The 25,668-nt window shown below is 36.6% G+C and overlaps 1 protein-coding gene across 1 annotated transcript in view; it reads right to left on the bottom strand.

The window, feature by feature from the left end:
* Positions 1 to 1,183: 1,183 nt before the first annotated feature.
* LOC139723244 (uncharacterized) overlaps positions 1,184 to 25,668 on the bottom strand; it is a 36,557-nt gene continuing 12,072 nt past the window's right edge. The window contains exons 5-8 of the mRNA XM_071634502.1: positions 7,398 to 7,441; positions 6,816 to 6,877; positions 2,190 to 2,264; positions 1,184 to 1,622 (exon numbers count right to left, since the gene is read on the bottom strand). Coding sequence (XP_071490603.1) covers positions 1,563 to 1,622; positions 2,190 to 2,264; positions 6,816 to 6,877; positions 7,398 to 7,441 — 241 coding nt within the window. The 3' untranslated portion in view covers positions 1,184 to 1,562. The remainder of the gene's footprint in view (positions 1,623 to 2,189; positions 2,265 to 6,815; positions 6,878 to 7,397; positions 7,442 to 25,668) is intronic.

The raw sequence follows: 25,668 nt of genomic DNA, 5'->3' as shown, positions 1-25,668 counted from the left end.
GGATACGAGAGGTTCAACTGTACATAAATGTGAACATATATTTCCATTACATAAAAGCCGTGCAATTATGAATCATCAAAGTGATATATATTTACAAGGACATTGGGAGAAAAAAAATATCTACGAGAAATTTTACGACACTGAACTTCTTTTCTGGTGACTAATTTAGGTGAGAAATCAGCTTATGAGGATGCCAGTGCATTAGTTTCTATAGCAACAGAGTAACATGCAGTGTGCAGACTATCTCTCCCTTTCTATCCTTGAAATAACAATATTGAATTAGTAGTACATGTATGTATGTATATGTATATATATATTGAAGAAATGAAGGGGAATAAAATGCATCTTTGGCCTCGATTCAAATTTTCGGCATCCTACGCCTTCTTCAGGAGCTGAAGATTCCAGAAGGTATAGGACGCCAAAAATTTGAGTCGAACAAACTCATGCTTTATTGGCCAAAGATGCATTACCAGTTTGTTTCTTCATTTCTTTTATATATATATATATATATATATATATATATATATATATATATATACATATATATATGTGTGTGTGTACATATATATATATATATCGTCAGTTGAGAATGATAAGGGCGTTAAGTTGCCACTAAACCCATAGTGTTCACGACCACTTAACGCCCTTCTCACTCTCAACAGACGATATATATATATATATATATATACATGTATATATATATATATATATATTAGAAAGGTATTAATAACTTAGGAAGTGAGAAAATGAAATCAAAGAAAGAGAATCAAACAATACTGATATTGAACAATATTGATGCTACTGCGCCACTGATAATTGTAATACACTCTGTGACTTCCTTTCCTTGGTTCTTTCCTCATCCTCCTCCCTCTTATCACTATACACCTAATTCTATCTTTCTGCATTATTTCATCCCTTATGCATGCTCTCTCCTTCCTTTATTTCCCAATTTTTTACTGCTTTGTTATTTTCATTGTCTCCTATTTATTTGTCATTCATCTCATCTGATAAATCTATCAAGGAGGTTTGATACCTCCCTGCTCTGAACATGCTAAAAACATTTGTAGTTGCAAAACGCACACTGAATTAATCAAGTCGGGGGGGGGGGGGGGGGGGGGAGGGTTTCACAAAGAATTTAAGTCCAACTTGAGGTTGACTTAAAAATGCCATGCGTTTCTCTTTCCAGTTTATTTTATGTTTTCAGAATCCACTTCATTTTGTTATCTAAATTTACAGAAATGATATTGTTTTGTCCCTTACTTTATTTTGTTCATCAATGCCTGTATGAAAGAGTCTCCAAAATATTCATTCATATGTGAAAGTTAGAATATTATTGAAGTCACAAAAAGCCTACCGTAATTTTAAGTTGATCTAAGATTTAAGATCGACCTGAATTCTTTTAGAAACACCTCCAGGGTAAAGATGGCTGCATTCCTGGAACTCACTGGTCTTTGCTACACTCTTTGATAGTTGCTCTGGTAGATTTGAAGGGGGAAGACTATTTATGTGATTACATCTTTTTACTATTACTGTACAAGATAAATAGGGAAGCAAAAAGTCATTCACGTGTCCTGTCCACCTTTTTCCACCGCCAAGATTGTCTCACATGTTTTCAGGATTTTCTGTAGAGGGAAGAGAAAATATCCATATACAAAACACGCAATGGCTATATCTCATCAACACACATTGGAAATAGACATCACATTCACTTTGATATAATGTGTCTATTTCCATTTGAATTCCACATGCATGGGGCAAAAGTTTTCTGACATAGAAATTTATGTCAAATCCACAAATCACACATTCTTGAAATTAAGCATGAAATAGTACAATGAAACACAATTTTCAAAATAGTCACATACAGCCGTACTTTCTTTTATTCTATGAGTCGCATTCTATAAGACATTCTATGAGGTCACAATCAACAATTATTTACAACAGCAAATTACACCTGAATTCTGACAACAATGTATTCCCTAAAATTTTCTATCCATCAAAATTGCTGCTATGCATAAGTGCTATCATCATTTTTGAAACATATACATTGTATGAAGATAGCTAAATATGAGGAATAGAAAAAAACAACAACCAAGTACTATTAAACGAACTGTTAAGACAAATTTTGGAGTTATTTCTAATTTTTGAGGCCCCCCCCCCAAAAAAAGGGGTAATTGTTTTTTTTTTTTTACCTTCATGTCAGCAATGCTGGAGCGAGTAACATTGATATTCTCTTCCACTCTTTCTCTTAAGACATGGGCTTTTGTCTGTAGGGAAATGAGAAAAAACATGAGAAAATTCTCCTTTAAATGGTCACAAACACAAACACACACATACACATGCACTAATAAACATGATACTGTATACACAAATATAAAGGGGGAAACAGAACATTTTTTCAGGGTAGGGGTCAAGGTCAATGGTAAAGCTTCAACATCTACATATCATTCAGCAGTAACATGTGCAAGATTTGTGGTTAAATGCACAAAACTGAGGGAGCAAACCTAATCCACAGTGTTTGTGTATATCTTTATTGACAAAGTGCTGTTACCATAGCAATGAATTGTTCAACACTGATGAAAGATATGTTTTACATACATGTAAAAAAATGTGCCAAATCTCAAGTAAAATGCTCAAAAATTGAGGAAGCTCATCCACAATATGTTTGTATGATTTTTGAAAAAAAAAAGTTACCATGGCAACACACTGTTTGACATTGACAAAAGAAGAAGCTTGCACATCTAGATACTATAGTGGCCACATGTGCTAGATTTAAAGTCAAACACTGAATACAAGCCCATTGTTACCTTAATCCACAATATTATTGTATGATTTTCAATAAAAACTGTTACCATGGCAATGCATTGGTCAACATTGATGAAAAATGTGTTTTGCACACCAACATGCGACAGCAGTCCATTAATAGTAACGGTTGCTATAGAGTGTAAATCCCTTTTTGTGCTTCCATTTTTGCCCATCACTGAATACTGTGTTCCTTCTTCACTGAGGCAGGTAGCATTCATCCATCCATCCATTCATTCATTCATTCATTGATCTGCTCATCAGTTCTTTAAATCCATTCATACACAAACACATTATCATTGTTGTTGTAAAGAGGACATAGTAAACAAAGTGTGCTGATACAGAACACACACACACACACACACACACAAACACATATATATATACAAAGACCAGTGGCAATACAGAAATGAACTGTCCATGCTGAACTCTTCCGAATCCCCTAATGGGCTAGAATTACCAAACTGCCCCCGTAGGAAAAAAAAAGAGAAACAACAACAACAACAACAACAACAACAACAACAACACAACACATTGATCTGACAGAAAACACCACAACATACCCCCGGAAACCACTGAATGTTTGAATACAATAACACACTCTCCAATGTTAGCTATTGATTGCACCTTTCTCAATCGTTTCCTGTATGGTACTTGTAATTGGTGTAATTCAACTGCGTCATTAAAAAAAAAAGAAAAAAAAAAGAAGAAAAACCTTCACTCCTGGCAGATGAAGCAAGTCGATGTGACCTGATTAATTAGTTCTACATGAGTGATGTACATGCATGTAGTCAAATCATCCTGCACTGCTCTCTTTGTCTATACATGTACCTACATGTATCTATACCTACTGGGAAATTTATTATCAAATACAAGCTGACGCAACTGTGGACCAGTCAAGGGTATTCTTCAACATGGGACCGTTAGAATTCCCTACGCTCAAACTGATGCAGAAGAGCTTTATCCTTATCTCAATTCATTTATGACCTGCATGCAAGCCAGGTATCTTTTTTCTCTTTTTTTTTTCTGGAAGTGGGAAGTTTGGCAGTACAATTCTTGAGTTTGGCATCCTTGGTCATGAACAAACAAGAGCACCATTTTGTCTTTTCACGTGGAAAGATTGAATGTGTTTTCATTATTGAGGTATTGAATTCACATAATAGACACAAATGTTATTCAGTTTAAAGGCAGCAAACCACATTATCATTTGTGGTATGGTGGAAAGGTAGAACACTTTCTGAGTTGTGTATGTTTCTTACTAATGATCACAACTACTCTAAAAGTCCATTACTTGCATAACTTTCATTAGTGGGAGAAAAAAAAAAGAACCCTGCTGAAAACTGTTTTAAACCTAAAAAAGCTAGCCAGGGGGAGTAAAATGTAGTCTGACAAAGATTCTGCTCTAGGATTGAAGACTCAGGCCCCTTTGGACCCCACAAATATCATTTAAAGTGCTGTTTAAAATCATGACGAAATTTGAAAGCTGATCTGACAGTCACTGCTGTTTGAATCTCAGTGGCTAATCAAAAACTGTTCACCATCACATCATGACATTTTTAATCCCTTCCAAGGTAGAGAAATTTATATGATGAAATTCAAGAAGTGTGATTATTTTGGCCCTTTCTGTGACACAGAGAAACATCGTAATTATGCCATCAGTAATTGATTGATAGTAGACTGAGAATCACATCACCAAATTCATTGACGTTCATTTTTGACAGCACTGTTTGAACAAAATTTTGTGCAGCATTTGAAATTTGACATTTTGTGTGCGCAAGAGCATGGCAGTCATAATTTTTTTTTTTTTTTCAGACAGTGATGCTTGTTTGCCGAGGGTACACAGTCGACTGTAGATCTGGCAATGATATTATGCACCGAGGCCATAGCTAGTTGCCATGCTGTTCCCTTGGGGGTTTTCCTACCTTTCTCATTATGTTTGCACTGGGGCTCCATTTGGATGGTTTTACATACTTTGATTGTGTGAATTCAATCTAAAAGTTCCATGTTTTTTCCAGAGCACCATGTTTTTTTAAGACAGTAACAGAGCATGCATTCACTCAAGTGACTTGAGCAATGTTAATGTGAATAGTCTCTCCATACATCATACCAGGATAGAGAGATATATTGATGCCTTACTTGTAAAGAAAAAAAAATGTGTTCATCACCAGCAAACAAATCCAAATGATCATAATCTAATCCTAATTCAATGTTTTGTGTTACTAGTCTGTCCGTCCATCTGTCTGTCTGTCTGTCTACCAAATTTGTTTGTCTATACTGCTTTTAAGAAAAGTCTCTATGTCTCTCTTCTTTGTTGAGTTTCCAAGCCCTCCTTTCCTTCAGACTGTTAACTGCGTAAATCTGATCGATTCAATTTTCTCCCCAGGTAGATTTTTTTCTTGACAGGCAGATCTAACTTATCAGTCTTTCCGGCATGCCTTCTTTTCTGTGTTTCATTATCTACAACATTTCTACATGTGATGACTCTGCACATCAAATCTATAGGGCTTTTTACACTTGTGTTTCTTAACCCCGGACTTTCTCTGACCCAGGACTATCGTTAGTCCCGTACCAATTTTTTCAGCTTTTTACACTCACCAATATTAGTCCCGTACTATCTCTTGTCCGGGGCTAAGGAGAAAACTGACCTTTTTACACTCGTATTTCTTAGCCCCGGACTTTCCAAACCACATGAATATTCATAATTACGCTGTGTACTGTACACGTACACGCACGCACCGGCAGCACTTGATTACCTCGTTTCTGATTGGTCAGTGAGGGTCGGACTTCGTCTCCGTTGCTTAGCCCAGGATTATTTTTTCGTTCTGTTTACACTCACTTGCTTGGCACCGCAATTGCGGTGCTAACCCCTGCTATTTTGCAGGGCCAGATAGTACCGTACTATCGGTGGGGCTAGCCCACTTTGGCAAAAACGAGTGTAAACAGAAAGTGGGCTAAGGATAGTCCCGTACCAACGGTGGGGCTAAGGCCCCCCCTTAGCCCCACCGTTGGTCCGGGGCTAAGCAAAAATTTACAAGTGTAAAAAGCCCTTAAGGTGACTAAATCAGCCAAGATTGCCTATTATCCATCCATCTATTCATCAACGCACCTAGCGCTGTAATCAACATCCTGCCATATTTTTAAGTACTACAAATGGCTTCCAGCCTATTTTCCATCACTGTGGATTCCGCGCTGCTTTTTTGGTTCCTATTTTTTTTTTTTTTTTTTGATGCCATGCCAAGAAAATGCACTTATTTCCCATGGTGCAGCTGACAATTAACGCAAAATGGAAGAGTGAAGTCAGTCTTGGGTGGAGTGAAGGCAGGGGCAAAATGTCATACAAAGATTTGGCAAAGAAAGGTAGAAAAAGAAATGATACATTTAATCAAATTTAGAATGTAATGCATGCTTGCACGTTTTGGCACATTTTCACTTCCAATCGTCACTATGCTTGTCTCCTTTTTCATCTCAATAATTCAAAAGACATGTAGCTTCTTACAAAAAGGATAACATGGGTTCGTCCGTAATGATCGTTGAGAGGCTTTCTACTGATGGGAAGCCGTCAGCTGATGCCATTCTAGATGTTCTTTTGCAATGCTTCAAAGGCTGCAGGGTTGTGTTAGATTAACCCGTTGAGGACAGTTTGATTTTGCTATAACACGCTTTTCCCATAGACCCTTGCCCGAGTATACTCGGGACTCGTTCTCAAAAGGTTAAAACCCACTGAAGACGAGTCGGGAGTATACCCTGGGTAAGTGTCTATGGGAAATGCATGCTGCAGCAAAATCAGCCTGCCCTCAACAGGTTAACCCTTAGTGTGCTTTGAGTGGTGACTTGCACAGAAAAACTCATAGCCTTGCAAAGAAAATCTCAAAGCCTTGCACACACTGTTCAAAGTCCCCTAGCATAGAAAGGGTTAACCCGTTGAGGATGAGTCCCGAGTATACTCGGGCAGGCGTCTATGGGAAATGCGTGTTGTAGCAAAATCAGTCCGTCCTCAACGGGTTAACATTACTCACTGTGGCTTCTGCAAAATCTTTTCTTCTCTGTTCTTGATCCATCTCCAAGGAAACAAGTGTCACTGGGAGAATGAAAGAATATATTGATATACCACTTAAAATCAAAAAGGCATATCTTTGGTGAAAACATTATTTTTACCTTTCTCAAAAAAAAAAAAATGTATACAAACACTATTTCAGGAAACAGTGTTTTCTAAAAAAAAAAAAAAAAAAAGAGGGGAGTACAAAATACTGCTAAAAAGTAATGGTCAGCATCTCTGTATGACCGATGGTTCACTTTAAACCTACAAGGTCGGTCATTTATACCAATCAATCTTGTCCAGATAGATTTTTTACAAATGCAATGAAGTAATGAGAAGCATGACTGATCTACAACCTTACGCAAGCAAGTTTTATGTATAATGGTTTCTATTTGACAGGGCATGATACATGAATGTGTTTGCAACAATTTACATTTCAAATTCGCAATGTCGGCCATCATTTAGAAGCTATGCTTAACATGGTGGCAATCTGTATCATTTTCTAGCTGTTTTATATATCTGATCTTCTTATCTGATCCCGATTATGAAGTGGAATACTCACCTGGGTTGATACCAGAGTGTTCCAAAGCCTCTTCACAGCTTTGTCTGATCAAAAGAAAGATAAAAAACATATTTGGTGATGACGACTACCGTCAGTGAAGGGATGGTGACACACCCATATCTTTCTTTCTCTACTCTCTCTCCCTATTGATTCATTGGTCTGCCTATCTATATATCTATGCATATATTTAGCTTGTTCTCTGTGTATTCATCCATTCATCTATTGTATCTGTTTATCTAAGTATTATTATCCATCTCATCTTATTCACCTCCTTTATTATTTCTCCCTATGTAGCAGTCACAAATTGGTATGTGTATCACATTATTTCATTCACTTGTGAATTATCTTCATGTAAATCTCTTATCAACCAGGCACACAACACATTCACCTGTTAATCCAACCATACAGTCCATCGCTCAATCCTTTCATCTATCCATCTATCCGACTATCTCTGTACAATTTGACTGTATAATTTGCATACACACACACACAAATACACAAACACACACACACACACACACACACACACGCACACACACACACACACATACCTTGAAAAAAAAAAACACCAAAGCACTATGACAATTAACTATCAATTCTGCTAATGTGTCCCATTCAATTTTGTGGCAAAAATCAATCATCATTCACATTGCCTTTCTATTACCAAGGTTAGATATCACTTCAGACATAAATTACTTCTAATAAATATCTATTTCATTTCAGGCCATCAAGGAAAGCTTCCCATAGATTCTTCCTGTACCAGGGACTCAAAAACATTTTATTACCTTGTAGGGGAAAAAAAAAGCAAACCCAAACTGCAGTTCCGAGATAATAGGCACTGCCATAATGCACACAAGATCAACACTATCATTACTGTCTAGTTCAGTCCTATTTCATTTTTTTTTCCAGATGTTGATGCAAAATAATATCAATCTTTTGCAGGCACTGCAATTGATGAGATACATTTCAGAAAGATTGATTAAATCCACAGATATATTCATATTTCTCCTTTTTCTTTCGCATCAGGCTACTAAATCTTCTTAGGAAGGTGAAAAACACACATATTGTAATGAACTGCACTGTATCAATTCATATGCTGTACCTCTCCACCCATGTATTACATGAGTGAAGTTTGAAATGTTTGACATACAATGTAAATTGTTGCATACTCTGAATTGTAACATATGAGTTCGGATTTGTAGAAAGTTACTTACGGGAGGTAGTGAATCACTTTTTTTCCTTTCTAACACTGTAATTTGCTTTAATTTCAGCGTGGTGTGACTAAAGATTCAGATCTTGCTTGCTCATCACAAAAATCAAGCTAAAAAGACATCTAAGAGCTACTAGCACCGGCTTGTCCATCAGCAACTTACCATAGCATGATGGCCAATCCGGTCTCAATTTCCTGTCGAGAGAATATTGGCTGGGTGTTTTCTGTCACCCCCACGCTCATGGAGCCCTATCCACCAAGAATCTACTACACCACATCCCAGCCCACAATCACATTTGCCGGCCATATCCACGGCAACCTGATGCAGACAGGGCATCTTCCCTGTCTGTATCAGGTTGCCATGGATACCGCCATCGAATCTTCCACGCTCCTCTCATCTCGTAAATCTCCATAGCTATAAATGCCAACTTCTTCTTGCTACATAGCAGAGTCTTTCCTCTCTCCCACCTCCATTTATACACCGAATCACATCATTGTGTTCCCTTGTTGCACATCACACTTTTTTTTTTTAAAGAAATATACTGTAAAACCAGAAAAATTCATGGCATGAACCTTTCACAAACTGGAGCCGACAACCTTTTTCATGGCATGAAACTTTCGCGAAATGCCAACCATGAAAATATTATGAGTATACTACATGTACTAGTAAAGCAGCGATTTGTTCAGCATGCACTGCTGGTGAATATAAAACACACAACAAAAGTTAATGCACACTACTGAACACACATAGTATGGAAGTGCAGTTGCAATCCTTTTGATCATGTTCTAGGTCTATGAACTGTTACAACAGTGGTACAAGTGAACTTACTTGTACAGCGTACAGCATTGTAATGGCATTCATAACAATGCATTTGGTAGACACAAATTTTTGCGTACATTTTTCTTTCTTAAATCTTGGCTCCACGCCAAGTTTGCAGAAGTTTGGGGCATGCAAAAATTTCTGAACTTACAGTATGTATCCAATAATTTGCTTGTTTTCATGAGCAAAAACAATTCCAATACAAAGCATTAAATATGTGTCTTTCACCACAGTGTGAAAGTATATGAGGTTCATATCCATCATTTTGATAATAAGCATGTATTTTGGATGCTCCCTTGAATACTGCTTGTGAAACCACTTCACTTCTCATTTCTCATTTCTGCCAGGATCTATCACTCCAATTTATGATAGCAACAAATTTAAATCACTAATCACCAAACATATTATTGTTAACCCTTTAGCAACCATAGATTCTGTACATAATGGCCTATTGTTTCCCGGAAGGTATAGCAATATTGCTCTTATTCAAACAACTTTCTGAATTATGTGAAATATATCACAACATGTTTATTTTTGTCTTTTATAAGTTATGTTTATTTGAAAGCCTATTAAGACTTTGCCAAGAGACTTGTGTAACACAAAAATAATTCTGACATACTTTTGTTGACCTTTGGCCTCTTTCAAATTACATAATTATATATTCTATAAGAAAACAATAAAAATAGTAAAGCATATACCTATAAAAAATGGACAGGTGGTTTGGGGCATTTTAGGGAGTAATCTGACGGGCAATTTTGGGCAGTTCATTTACTAATGGGTTAAATTTGATCTCTGGATAGAAGACCAAATAAATCAGAGTATACATGTATAGCAGCTGCACTGTAGAAATGTACCATATTATTGTTATAATCATCACTATCATTGCCCAGCTCTTCACGTGAACACTGTGGCAATGCACACCAAAAATAATGTATCCTTTATGCATTCACTGACGGCATGTGGGATGGGAAATTCACTAGCATATATATTCAATTAGTCAGCCTCTGAGTGTAGTAAATAATAAATGCACCAGGTCGCATTCACACTGATACACTTTGTAGGAGTTCAGATTGTACTAGATTGGCAAGAATAGCCTCATTATCTCACAGAGCAGCTAATCTATAATCATGGAGCTATCTCTGTTAGTAGCTCCATGCATGCTATAATCTACACACATGTTAACATTATATTCTCCCATTCCCGCCTTCCAAAATTAATTTGTGCCATTCCGGCCACCACAGTATCTCAGCAACTGGCATTTGATGCATGAAATGAGGCATGGGGATTTGGCTGCGCAGTCTCTCGGGCTATTAAAGTTGTGATTGCTGTGGCAACCACTAATGGGACATCCCTACATATTCTGCATCAATAGGCGTTTTTGCATCAGCCCGATAAAAATCCAAGCTCGAGATATTTTTTCATTTCCCAAGTCAGAAAATAGCGCGCTATTTCGAAACATCGGGCTGATGTGAAAACGCCTAATGAGAAGCATTGTTTTGTAGTCAAAGTGTGAAATTTCTAAACATAATGGTCCTATTTTTGTTATTGTTTTTTAATCATAATGAGTTAATATGTGAATGGATAGAATCCCTCAAAAATGATAAATGAACTTGATATAACATTGACAATTTGTGATTTGTATCACAATGCCTGTACAATCAGTGCTAATTTTTCAGAAGAAAGTGTCAGTATGAAGAAACAGTGTTCTCTATACTTCTCTGTGTATGATAGTTTGGTAGGTAATGTCCTCCATGTGTAAAAAATTTACTAATCACAGCAAGTTGTATGTGAGCATCAAGGCCATAAGCTGGTCACTTCTCATTGTATGTATTCTGTTATCATGACCTTCATTGTACTTTTTCGATGTTCTACATTTAAAAGGCAAGAGTCTGAGAGCTAATGAAATAAAAAATACAGGAAAAAAGACACAGATCATTATGGAAGGACAGACAAGAGATTGTCACTCCAGGTAACATGTGGAAAGAAAATGACAGTTTTGTCTCCATTCTGCTGCTCCTGCTGCTGCTGAAAAAAAAAAATCAATACAGACACATCAAGTTTTACAGATTGTTGTGGCAGGCTGAGGACATGCAATGGATGTATTGCATGCAGTTGGGAAAAGGTGGGCGGTAGTACGACTTAGCAATTACCACATTTTGATGTATAACAAGCAAGCGGCACTCATCAATCTATGATAAAAGTGGACAACAAAAGCATGTTGAAGTACTCAATTACAATTTTCTTGTGTGTTTTGCTATCATAAATAAATCCAGGGCTTGCTCGATCTGCAAAGGGTAGAACATGACTGAATTGTGATTAATCCTTTTGGTCCTTTAGCAAGAAAGACTGAACTTACAGTCTCACTTGGGGTCCATGCTTTCACATTTTTTTTCCCACATACTACCATACATGATCAAGCAGTCCTTTGCATGAAATTTTATCTAACTTCATTTTCTGGCATATTTCAGCACTTCAGCATTTTGCAATTTTCTATTCTATTACAGTAATACTATACATCTACACTGTACATCCACACTATATTTCCATGTACAGTTAGTTGTGTTCTCTTAATATTTCCCATTTTGCACTCAAAATAGGATTACAAACTGGACTGTGCATTTTCTTATCTCAGTGGACCTCAGCAGCATGAGAACAGAACTGTGATTGTAAGTACATGTGATTGTGTACATGTGATTAATATCAATGATCCAATACAAGGGGGAGAGTGATGATAGAATGACAGTGACACATGCTTTAGCTATCAGCCATAAACATGTGAATTGTAAACTTCCAATGCAATTCATCCAATTCAATGTGTGGTTTTTTTTTTAATTAATGTAGTTACCATCATGTACAATTGAGTACCTGAATATAAGAACGACCCAAGTCCAAATTTGGCGATCGCGTTTGAAAGCCATTTAGATAGTCATGCAAATACAGATAGTCATTCAAGTGACTGTTTTATATTCAAATTTGAATTAATAACACCCCAATAACTGAAAACACTTAAGGGAGTTGGGAATTTTTTATTAATTCCCATTTTTCCGACATTTTCTCTAATGGACTTGGGTCGTTCTTATATTCATATACTCAATTGTATATAGTCCAGTGGATATAGAAAAAATCATGCACTTAATGGTAAAAGCACCATACTTGGTACACATGTACATGATGCCAATACAAGTCATTTCTGATATAAAAGCCACTCTGATTCTCCCTTTGGCGGCCGTGGCGGCCATTTTTCAAAATGGCCGCCATGTGATATAGCAATGCTGTGTATTTTGGAAACTATAAGTCCGATTGTCGTGATTCTTGCACCAAATTATAGGTTTTGAGGGTCAAGAATTCCAATAAAATAATTTTTGAGAGGATAAAACCATGGCAACCTACTTATTGGTGGCCATTTTGAAAAAATATGGCCACCATGCCAGATATAACATATCCTTAAAACATATGGACAAAGGGTCATGACTCTGGTACCAACTTATATGTTTTTGGGGTCAAGGATTCCGATAAATTCAACTGTACGTGAATATGAATTGTTTCATCCTACGTTTGGCGGCCATTTTAATAAATATGGCTGCCATACAACAGATAATGAATATTGTATATCTTCGAACTCAAAAGATATATAATGACGATTCAAGTGTAAAAGTATAGTTTTTGGGTGAAGGTTTTCAATATAATGATGTTTTAGCAAAGTGAATAGGTTCATCACATCCTTTGTTTTGGCGGCCATTTAATAAATAGCGTACGAGTGTTATGAAAGCGGGATGCCCATTGTGGATTGATTCAGGTGTAAACGTTTGTTTTTGGGGTCAACAATTACTTGTTCACTCAATTTTAGTATTCTAATGTGGAACATCTGGGCATAGTTAACTTTGTAAGCATTTAGGAAAATATGCTCAACTTCCTTCATAGCATTTCTGTGTGTACAGTGTATGTGAAAAACATGATCTTCACAATTTCATGTCTGAAGTTTCAAGATTATGCATTTTCTACAATATAAACTCTCGCTTTCTCTGGTCCCTGGACTATGGAATGAAAATCATAGTTTCCAACCAATATAGTACATTTGTTTTCTTTGGAAACATGACACTATTGACAAAGTGTGAGAAAAGTTCTAAAACTTCTTGGGTCACTTACATCAAATGTAAACACACTATTATGTATGTCTACAAAATCCATGATTGACCAGGATGTTCTGATACTTATAACTACACTGAATCTTATACATCAAACGATAAAGTAAATAGTGGCAGTGGGCAGGTCCTTCTGGTCCAGTACGGGTAGAGAGACGTCCCCGTCCTCCACGAGTCTCCCGCTGCCTTGCGGGCAGTTTTTGGGTTAATCAAAGGTTATAGGGAGTAAACCTATTCCAAATCCGGAGCGGAACCCCTAAGGCGGTTAGGTATTGTAATTCATCATCTCTCCGGCAAATATAATAGATATTATACAATACATATTTATAGGTTTACAAGTGTTGTACATCTAATTGTCATTTGCAGCTCCACATGAGTCTACTAGCAAAATATAAACTACAAGAAAAATTATGTTAATTTATGAATTGAAGGAAAACCTCAAAGAAATAGGTTCATAATTATTGGAAGATAAAACTGCAGAATACAATATTCAGTAAATCGATCTTACTTACCGGCACCAGTAGAAATACTGAAGACATTCTCTAAAGTGCACCTGCATCTATATATGCATTTACGTTCATCACCGCTCATCAATGGATGATCAGGAACAATAATTGTTTTGGATTGTCAGAGCTAATTCGATTCCTTCATATGATTCCTTATAATTTTATGTAACAGTCTTGACAAGGTCATACTATGAAATAATGAACAAGAACTGAAAACAAACATTAGAAATCTGTAGGTCTTATAAGACTGCAATAATCATGTCTTTGTGGCTGGAAACTATGACAGTACATTAATTGTACTCTCCTGTCTATGCATCCAAAATTGGGGGAAAATCTTCTATTCCATTCTCACCATTTTATTCTACCTTTGATATTCAACATAATTATCTTTAGTATTCCAGGTATGCAACAATTGTACTAAATGTCACTTATGTGATGTTCAATACCTACTTGAATAGTGAATGTGATAGAGGTATTGTCAATCAACAACAATCAATGAACAATAATTGTGCTTGTTGGACAATGCGTTGCTATGGTAACCATAATTCTATTAAAATTTTGTGGATCAAATAACTTCCATAGCATTTAAGCAATCAATCTTAAAATTGGTATTTATGATGATCTACAGGTGTAGTTATGTAAGACACTCTTTGTGTATGTATTTGACAAAGCGTTGCCATGGTAACCGCATGTTTTCTTCGAAATCTTGTGGAGTGAACAACTTCCACAGTTTAGAAGCAATTGAAATAAAATTTGGTAGGCATTATGGATTTGAGATATAGATGCGGAACACATAATTTTTGTGTTTGTCGGACAAAGCGTTCCATGGTAACTATAATTTTATTAAAATTTTGTGGGTTGAATAACTCTCATAGTATTTAAGTAATTAATTTTAAAATCGGTATTTATGATTCATAGGTGTAGTTATGTAAGATACTCTTTGTGTTTGTATTTGACAAAACGTTAAAAAGGTAACCGCATGTGTGGTTGTTGTTATTGTTGTTTTTTTTTTTGGGGGGGGGGTTGGTGCTTTTTTTTTCGAAATTTAGTGTGGTGAACAACTTCCACAGTTTTGAAGCAATTGAAATCAAATTTGGTTGGCATTATGGCCTTGAGGCATAGATGTGAAGACAAAAATGTTGATTAGAAGTGGAAGATTTGTTGAAAGTTGAATTTTTGATAATAAGTATAATGATTGTAGAATTTGTTTAAATGAATGAATTGAATGATATGTATTATGAATATAATGGTTATTATTCTTATTTCTCTGCAACAAGTATTGCAAAACATTTATGTTTCATGTTATTCGTAATCTGTGACGTATATGTTGTTCAACGAATAATTCTAATCTGTTTGTATCTTTTGTAAGTAACGCTGGTGGAAGGCGCATTTCCACATTCGCATTGTGGACAATAAAACAATCAATTCAATTCAATTCAATAAAGAACTAAACACCGCAACAACATAGGAGGTTCATTTACCAATAATAGGTGAACGATTCTTGTCAATGGGACAATACGTATGGCAAGTGAGGGTGTATATATAATCTATACAGGGTGGCCCCTCAGAAAATGGAAACGAATATATTTCCAAAACCAAAACGAAATTGTCCAATTTGGTTGAGTACTTTTCTTTCTAGACATGTTTTTGTTAATCATTAATTTCTTACTTTATCTTAACTTACTTACTTACTTACTTTATCTCAAAGCTCAGCAACGGAGACTACCCAACAATTGAAGGTCAATTTTCGACAATAATCCTATTCAAGCATTCCACATTGTGATGTGCGGTCTCAATTCTTTGTTAGTCTCCCAAGGCAGTGGCTTTTGTTCGATGCTGAAATTTGTTGAATTGAGCTAAGAAATAATTACGCTCGACCCGTCTTTACAAAAACATCTGTAGAAAGAAAACTACTCAACCAAATCTGATGATTTTGGTGTCATTCTTCTTCTAGATAAATTCTCTACAACTCTATGTCATTCATTTTGACATCAAAGTAATGCAAATGTGCAGATATTTGCGAAAACTCGCGTTTCCGTTAATTCTAGACCACACTGTATATAATGTGTGTGTGTGTGTGTGTGTGTGTGTGTGCATACTCTATGTAGTGCGGCAGTCATATTTATCAAAATGGACATGAAAACGAAATGTGTTACTTCTATTAATCAACAAAATGCTTATTTAAAATCATTGACCCCAATTAGTTTCAAAGACGTACAGTATAGTATATATTGCGGCGGCCATGTTTTAAAATGGCAGCCATAACATAGGATGTGATGGTTGTATACACGAAAAGATGTATCCATTTAAATAATTGAACCTCAAAAACATATTTTTGTACCAGAATCATGAAGATGCATCCATTGGTTTTAAAGATATATGAATAGAATGTAGAGCGGCAGCCATGTTTAACTGGAGGGAGGCAATATTTATCAAATGGCCGCCAAAACAAAGGATGTGATGAACCTATTCACTTTGCTAACACATCCATATTGAAAACCTTCACCCCAAAACTATACTTTTACACTTGAATCGTCATTATATATCTTTTGAGTTCGAAGATATACAATATTCATTATCTGTTGTATGGCAGCCATATTTATTAAAATGGCCGCCAAACGTAGGATGAAACGATTCACATTCACTTACAGTTGAATTTATCGGAATCCTTGACGCCAAAAACATATAAGTTGGTACCAGAGTCATGACCCTTTGTCCATACGTTTTAAGGATATGTTATATCTAGCATAGTGGCCATATTTTTTCAAAATGGCTGCCAATAAGTAGGTTGCCATTGTTTTATCCTCTCAAAAATTATTTTATTGGAATCCTTGACCCTCAAAACCTATACTTTGGTGCAAGAATCACGACAATCGGACTTATAGTTTCCAAAATACACAGCATTGCTATATCACATGGCGGCCATTTTGAAAAATGGCCGCCACGGCCGACACAGGCAGAATCAGAGTGGCTTCCATATCAGAAATGACTTGTATTGGCATCATGTACATGTACATGTGTACCAAATATGGTGCTTTTACCATAATGTGCATGATACACCCTATATGTGCTCTATATCCGCTAGACTAATACCTAAATAGATAAATATGATCTAAAAGTCCCTTTCACTCTGTGTAATGCTTTGCAATAGATCAGCTGACTGGCAGACCTATGGAAACACTGACAGACAGACATTTGTTCGGCACAAGGATGACAATGCTAAATAGATGTAAGGTGCCTACGAAGGAAATGGTAGGTATAAAGAAAGGAAAATAAAATAATAAGTCACTCACACAGTTTTTTCAATGAGAGACCTCATGCAAGGGTGTGACAAAATGGTGCATTGAGTCACATCAATGCTTCTTACAAACTGTGAATCGCATGAATGCTTCTCGTGAACAAATCAGGGGGAAAATCGCTGCACGCTGAATGCTTTCAATAAAATATTGCATCACTGATGTGTCATGTCGCTATTAATCTCTTAACCAATGGCGCATGACAGTTACAGATGGATAGTCTCACTGCTTATTTATCACATTGTACTTAAAATTGATTGAAAAATATTACGTGACAGATAACATATCAGCTGTCTCCCTATTCTGTACAAAGTCTATATTTGTAGGATCGCAACTGCTGATAAATAATTTTAAAAAATATGTTGGGAAGAGAAACTACTGGGATTCAAACCTGTCATCCACCCTATAATCTCTTGATTTTTTCATGAAATGTATTGTTATAATATGATTTACAAGACATGCTCTTACATTCATGTCAAATGTGCATACACATCTCTTACATTCATGTCAAATGTGCATACACATCTCTTACATTCATGTCAAATGTGCATACACATCTCTTACATTCATGTCAAATGTGCATACACATCTCTTACATTCATGTCAAATGTGCATACACATCGCTTACATTCATGTCAAATGTGCATACACATCTCTTACATTCATGTCAAATGTGCATACACATCTCTTACATTCATGTCAAATGTGCATATACATCTCTTACATTCATGTCAAATGTGCATACACATCTCTTACATTCATGTCAAATGTGCATACACATCTCTTACATTCATGTCAAATGTGCATACACATGGAGAAAGAATCTGGATGCTCAAATAGCATACAAGAGGAAAGTCAATTCAATTCGCTACTACGTTTTGCCTTTTCTTTTGTTTGGTAACCTGCATAATATACACTCAAGCCCGTTTTCAACAAATACTATTCAAGAGAAACAAAACAATATGATTGTTACAGACAGGGGGTTGTTATAAACAGGTGGTTGTTGTATCAGGTGTCAGTCATATTAAAAAAATATTTTAAATGTCCAATATGACTACATAAAAATCATAATACATATATCCATGTCATGTTCATACATGGAAAATACATTACAGCAAAATATATTGAACAAAAATGTAATACCAGTACCTCCTGTCCTTTGTAGATGTCAAAATAGTCTGTTTTTCATTGAAAAAGTTTCCTATTTGACAAATGTTTATTTCTGGAACAGATTACCTTAAATTACATAATGACTGTGTGTTTGTCATCTGATATTGTCACACTTTCACATTCATTTCATTTGGTTTTGTGTTTGTATGTGGGAACCATATGTTAACAATTTTCACATTATCTGTATTCATTCTACCTACATATTTTCTCTTTTTTTGGCGGGGGGGGGGCACTTGATAATTTGCTGAGTTGGATTAAATGCATTTTAAAGGATACTACATCAGGGACATTTCTCACTCAATGTCATGTGAACTTTGAAAAGGGTCAATGGGTCTGCTAGTCTTAAAGAGGGTGGTTTGAGTCATATGGTATCGCAAAAAAAGGTTTGGGGGTTACAAGGCCCTTATGCTGGCTATAATATTGAAATAATCTAGTTTGAAAAAGGGCTGTTTGTTTGTATGTTTGTTTGTTGTTTTTTTTCTTTCAGTTTTTCAAGAAAATCTATCAGTGACAGACATTCCTTTAAGAAATGAGTGGCATCAGTGTGTGCACTTTTCAGTCAGAAGCAAAACTTTGGTATCTGGACATGTCATACAGGTAGTCATTATACACAGGTTCTTATCTACTTACATTATTTTCTCTGCTGGAAATTTCTATGTGGTCCCATTCATCTATGTACATTCTCACAGGCAGGAACATACTAGAGTGAATCACTACTGTCTCGCACGATTTAAAGGGCATGAGGTCTGATTTAGTCATCCATGCTTAAGCGAAATGTGATTATTCATTGATCATTCTCTGTAACTTCCTATGGGTGTGAATTATTTCTGTGTGTAATCACAACCGGGAAGAAAATATGTGAATGAAAAAAAGAAAGAATTAGCATATTTGGGGATGAAATCCAGCAAAGGAGCAGAGGTTGCAAATTCTACAAATAGGTAGAAAAAAACAAAAGCTCCAACAAGGACAATGTTGCAAAGTGGAGTACGTATAACAGCCTGGTACTGGGTAGAAAAAAACAAGGAGCAAATCACACAAAAAAAACCTTTGAACATCAAATATGCATCAGCAATCGCAGCAGCATTCACTAAGAGTATTATTCCCTCAAACAGAGCCATTTCATTACGAAAGCAATCAAAAATGAAAGGATAAAGGGGACCTTAGCTGGATGCCATCAATCAAAAATGACATCCTTTGTGCCGCCTCCCGTCACCCGACGAGCCCCGCTGTCGGAGACAACTAAACCTGTTGGGCCTCTCTGCCACCCCTCACTGGGCAGCTCCAGCTTTTTTTTTTCTCTCTCTCTCTCTCTCTGTCTTTGAAAAAAAAAAAGATCACCCACTTTTGCTGTGAAACAGAGACAGCTTTGGTGTGATTATTTGGTTGCCATGCCGTTTCCATGGAGAAGCACGCAGGAGCAGCTGCCTGGATCGCTATCATTTTTACTCTCGTGAATGAACGACTTGTTTCCCCTGGCTACACTCAAACTGAAGAGCACAAAAGAATGGTAAAAAACTAGCATCTTAAGTTGCTGTGCACAGTGATACACGCAAAGTTGTTTTCTGACTGAATATGTCACACAAGCCTTAATTAAATTGGTAATTCTGTGGAGAAGTATCAACAATAATAAAAAGCTTTGTCTAAGCCTCCTGTCCCCATGAAGAAAAAAAAGATAACGAGCTTGAAGAAAAAAAAAGATAACAAACTTGAGCAAGCCTGAAGGTACAAATGGATGAGGTCAACTTGTGAAAACTAGATTATTGCTATATTAAAATATGATTAATATATACGTGCATCAAGCCTATTCTACCTAACAATTCTACCAAACAATGTTTGTTTGTTTCGTCAATACCAACCTTCACGAACTCTTCGATCCTCAACTTCAGGTCTCTTACATATTCCGTTTTCTAGGAAATCTTGGGGGGAACGAGCTTTCGCTCACGCTGGACCAACACTGTGGAATTCACTTCCTCGTGAGCTGAAAGACTCAAGCTCTATAACATTTTTCAGGAGTAATTTAAAATCCTTTTTGTTTAGCAGTGCATTTTGAAGACCAGTGTCTTTTGAAGACAGACTTTCATGTCTTTTTTTTTCTGCTTCTTCATCTTCTTCTATTACGGTGATGTACTTGTATCTTCAGTCTGTTTGCATTGATGTCAATTGTAAAGCGCCTTGAGCATTTAATCAAAGTGGAGAACGGCGCTATAGAAATTGTATGTATTATTAGTATTATTATGTATATCATACCAGTAAAATCCATATATTTTTGTGTATACATTCCATACTAACCATTACAACAACTTGGTAAAAGTGTGACTGGCTATCAAAAACTGACATACAGGCACTGATTCTGCAGAAATCAAACGTACATTAAAAAGGCTAGATATGTACCAACTTTCATTGCGATGATACATACATAATACAACATTTTGATATGCTCCGAATTCATTCTTTCATACACCTGACAGCAACCTGAAAGCATCCAAGACACTGCCTCAGCCAGTACAACATTATGGAGGCATATTTGCATTGTTTTATAACAGGTTCCCTAAAAGATTCTAAAGTCGACTCCATTGACTTTGTGGCCTTATTGCACAGAACCCACTTGGCTCCCCTTCACAGGAAGACAAGACTTTGCACAAAAGAAGTCTACCTGGAAGACTGATTCGTGAAACTTTATTTCACCTGCCTTTCACATCAGTGGTGCCCATCAAGCACTGAACTCGATGATACACTTTTGAAAGCTGCCATTATCGATCCACCAAGAATGCAATCGTCACAACGAGGAGACTCACCGACACCTCTACATCTCATTTTGATTTCTGCTTTGATAACAACTCAGAGGGGGCAAACATGTACCTCCAGCCATTTGCAAGAAAGGTTGGCATGGCAACCACTAATGGCCCTCAGCCTCATTTTCACCTCACAGGTGGTAGCAGGGACACATAGACAAGAAAGGGCATTTAAATGAAGCGAGTTTTTAAAGAAATAAAGGAACAAGTTGTTCCATTTGAATGCCTGGGCAGCTGCTGTGAACATTTCTCACATTGATACATATAGCTGCACTTGCCACATAGATACCTTCCAAAAGCAGGGCGCGGTGCAGAAGGTCTTCTGTGCTATTTGCCTTCTGAATGGCCATTGACTACTGGGGGGAAGTTGCGAAAGCCACTTCCAAAATGCCCGCCAGAAATATATCCAGACGTCTGAAGTTCTATTCCCTTTGTTATATCACTGCTGCACACACTGGAAACTGCCTTTTGCCGTCTCTAGGACTATTACATGTCTGGTTCCCTTGTAAATGTCAAACAATGAGCCATTTTCCAGTGGAGACACTGTATGAAATGTGACATTCCTGCTACGGCATACAGGTTCATTTTGGAAAGCCCACCCCCCCCCCCCCCTTTCACCATAGCATGTATCCGGTGATCACTTTATTTTGTTATAAAACAACAAATTTGGAGTCAGAGCAACAAAATGACCAGTGTTAAAAGATTAAGGCTTCATATGAACCCTTGGTTTGAATTCTGCCATGTTTCAAAGGGGAGACCTTACTAGTGGTCTGCATCAAGATACTGTAATGCTTCTAAAATAAGGAATAATCACTGTACATTGATTTTCACAGTTGATTAACACACCCTACTTCCCTGCCAACACAAACACAAACAACAAACCAAGAAGTACATATATATATATATATATATATATATATTATATATACAACGTATATACACTCAGCAAAAAAAGTAAGTTCCCCCCTAGCATTTGTGGATATATCTCAAAAAGTATTCAACCGATTTTCATAATTCAAACGGAAATGGATAAAGAATTTTATTACTCATAACATGAGTGTCAAATCATTGCCACCAAATATCATTATTGGTGTGAAAAAATGCATTTTATGTCAAAATGCATGGAAACAAAAGTTGCACTTTAGTGATTTGCAATGACTTTTACACAAATAATCAAACAATCACTTATGATTCTGAACATTTCAGCATGGGTTATTGCATATTTCTCTATCTCTTTCTTTTCATGAGCATATAGTGAAGTATTTGATAGCTGATATGTCCACCACCCGCAATGACCAGCTCCCATCTCCTCCTCATACTGTTAACTAAAGTTTGTACTTGGCGCTGCTCAATGTTGGCCCATGCTCTCTCCAAGATGCGCTGAAATTCTTGTAGTGAAGTGTCATCTTTCAACTTCTTGCTCGCTTTCCACTTAATGATATCCCAAAGATTCTCTACTGGATTACAGTCAGGGGATCTTGCAGGCCACTTTATACGTTCGATGCCATTTCCCTCAGGAAACTGATCTTCAACTTGAGGGGATGACGCAAAATGCCCACAGGCACATTAATGTGATCAACCTAAATTGGAATTACAAATCACATGGCTTCTACCAATATTTTCATATTGAGAAGGCCTATTGTTCAAAAAGTATGCATAACATCTGTTTAATAGGGAAGCACATTGTACCTGAAGAAATTCCTGAGAATTACACAATTTAAAAAGATCATTTGATAACTTACATAGGAAATGTATACAATATGCTTCCTATGGCTTAAAGTGCAACTTTTTTTCCTATGCATTTTGACATAAAATGTGATTTTTTACACCAATAATGATATCTGGTGGCAATGATATGCCATTCATGTTATGAGTAATGAAATTACCTATCCATTCCCGTTCGAATTATGAACATCCGTAAAATACTTTTTGAGACATATCCAAAAATGTTAGGGGGGAACTTACTTTTTTTGCTGAGTGTATATATATCCATTGTATATGATATATATATATATATATATATATATAGATAGATATATAGATAATATACACACACATATCTAGGCCCAAATTCATGAAGGTGGTACAATCTTTGTCCACGGTTTAAACCATGGACAAAGACCGTAGTTTTATATGGGGCGCCAAGTGTCACATGGCCTATATGGTTATGAAATCAGGGGGGCGTATCATCAACGAGTTCGTCGGAGGTTTTCACCGACGAATTTGCTATCAACCAATCAGACGCAAGGATTTCAGTAGCTTTTAACAGGCGTCGGTGTAAATCACCGACGAAAAGTTTCATGAAACGGTCCCCAGTGATTTTGTCCGACGAAATGAACCAACAACATGCTGTCACTTCATCGACGAAATGACTGATTTCGTGAATTTGGGGCCTTAAAAATCAACCAGTGCTAGCATATTACTGCATTCACGGCCTTCACAAAAAAGAGATCTTGGAGCCAGTTTGGGTGTCTGTTCATGCCTGTGACAAATATCTCTCTGGCTAACAGACAAATGAGTATACACATAGTTTTAAACCTCTGAGTGTTTTGAATTGATCAGTTAAAGCAAGAAGTATCTTGCAAAATCTTCAGGGAGGTAAAGCCAGAGACAGAATTGTTGTAATTGAGTATTGTAGAGTAAGCTACCTGCAGCAGTAGATATTGAAATAGCAAGGAAATTAGGTGATGGTACTTGTAGCAGTGATACATTTGTAGTAGTAAAACTGGTGATAGCAGCAGTATCAGCAGTATTGGTTGTGAGAGAAGCAGACACAGTAGCAGCAGTAGTAACAACTGAGTATTAATAGGCTGATTGTACATAGTAGTACTGGTAGAAGTAGTGGTAGTGGTAGTAGTAGTAGTAGTAGTAGTAGCGGTAGAAGTGGTAAAGGTGTAGTAGTATTGGTGGTCACAATAGTTGTACATAGTAGTACTGGTAGTAGTAGTAGTAGTAGCAGTAGTAGTAGTAGTAGTAGTAGTAGTATAGTAGCAGAAGTGGTATTGGTGTAGTAGTATTGGTCACAATAGTTGTAGCTTTAGAATGAGAAGTGTGTTAAAGTAGTAGTAGGACCAATGCAGCAAAAAAAAAAAATATATATATATAATATAAAATTGACACATTTTCAGCAGAGTAAATGGCTTCCCACTAGACACACATGGGACATAATTAACACAAGGCTACAGGTGAAAACAATTAATGAAGAAATAGTTGAAAAGCAGACCAACTAGTGTACTCTTAGCTATGTAGAGTTATACTAACATCATTCCAGCAGCTTCATACATGTCATGATATCAAACATTGCAAGAGTAGCTACTGCTACGTATGAAGGTCACTAAAAAGAAATTGCACACGCACATAAAAAATACATCGATAGCCTTAAAGGGGAAGGCTAGTAACTGATCAGTGGGAATCAGTGGAAATGCTGGGAGATGATTGTTCCAATCCTTATGGGATTCATTCAAGAGTTCATTGTATATCTATTGTTGTGTGAAAATGACTTCCTTCAGAATGGTCTCATATTCAAGTAATGTGCAGATTAATGCTCCGTCACTGACCAGGAACGCTAACCTGGAAGCATTAAACTGCACATTACTTGAATATGAGACCATTCTGAAGCAAATCATTTTCACACAACAATAGATATACAATGATCTCTTGAATGAATCCCATAAGGATTGGAACAATCATCTCCCAGCATTTCCACTGATTCCCACTGATCAGTTACTAGCCTTCCCCTTTAAGGCATATCCATTCTACACGTGCGCTAGCAGGCACATGGCCTCTCGGGAAGGAGACAAAAAAATATGGCTTGGAATCATGTGACGAGACCAAAACTGATCTATTGTACGACCACTACATCATGCCCCACTCCGTCTTGGCGGTGAGCGACGCACTTCGGCAAACAGACTTACGATGGCAATCAATGGTGATTTGATTAGAAGGATAGTATAGTTTGGGTTGACATGGGGGGATTCAGATTTTAAAGGGATGGTATAGTATTAGTTTAGGTGAGGATTCAGCTTTCAACTTTTTGCAAGATACTTAGAAACCACTTTGCAAAATGTTAAAGAGCATATAATTCTAAGAGGATTTCAAAGTTTATTTGATGAAAATTAGTTATGAAAAGGCTGAAATATTCAATTACAAAGAGGTCCTAATAAAAGGTGGGACCCACCTTTCAATAGGACCACTTTGTTTACTTTGCTTTGGATATCTCAGCCAATTCAAAACTGGTTTTCATCAAATACACTTTGAATTCCTCTCAGAATTGTATGCTCTTTAATATATGTGGTATTTTAATTATCTCGTAAAGATTCAAATCTGAATCCCTAC

This window comes from Diadema antillarum, unplaced genomic scaffold, assembly GCF_040938485.1.
Source record: "Diadema antillarum isolate AM-2024a unplaced genomic scaffold, OU_Dant_1.0 scf00000183, whole genome shotgun sequence".
In the NCBI taxonomy this organism is placed as follows: Eukaryota; Metazoa; Echinodermata; class Echinoidea; order Diadematoida; family Diadematidae; genus Diadema; species Diadema antillarum.
Note: the sequence above shows the minus strand (reverse complement) of the source record. Positions and strands in the feature narration are given on the sequence as shown.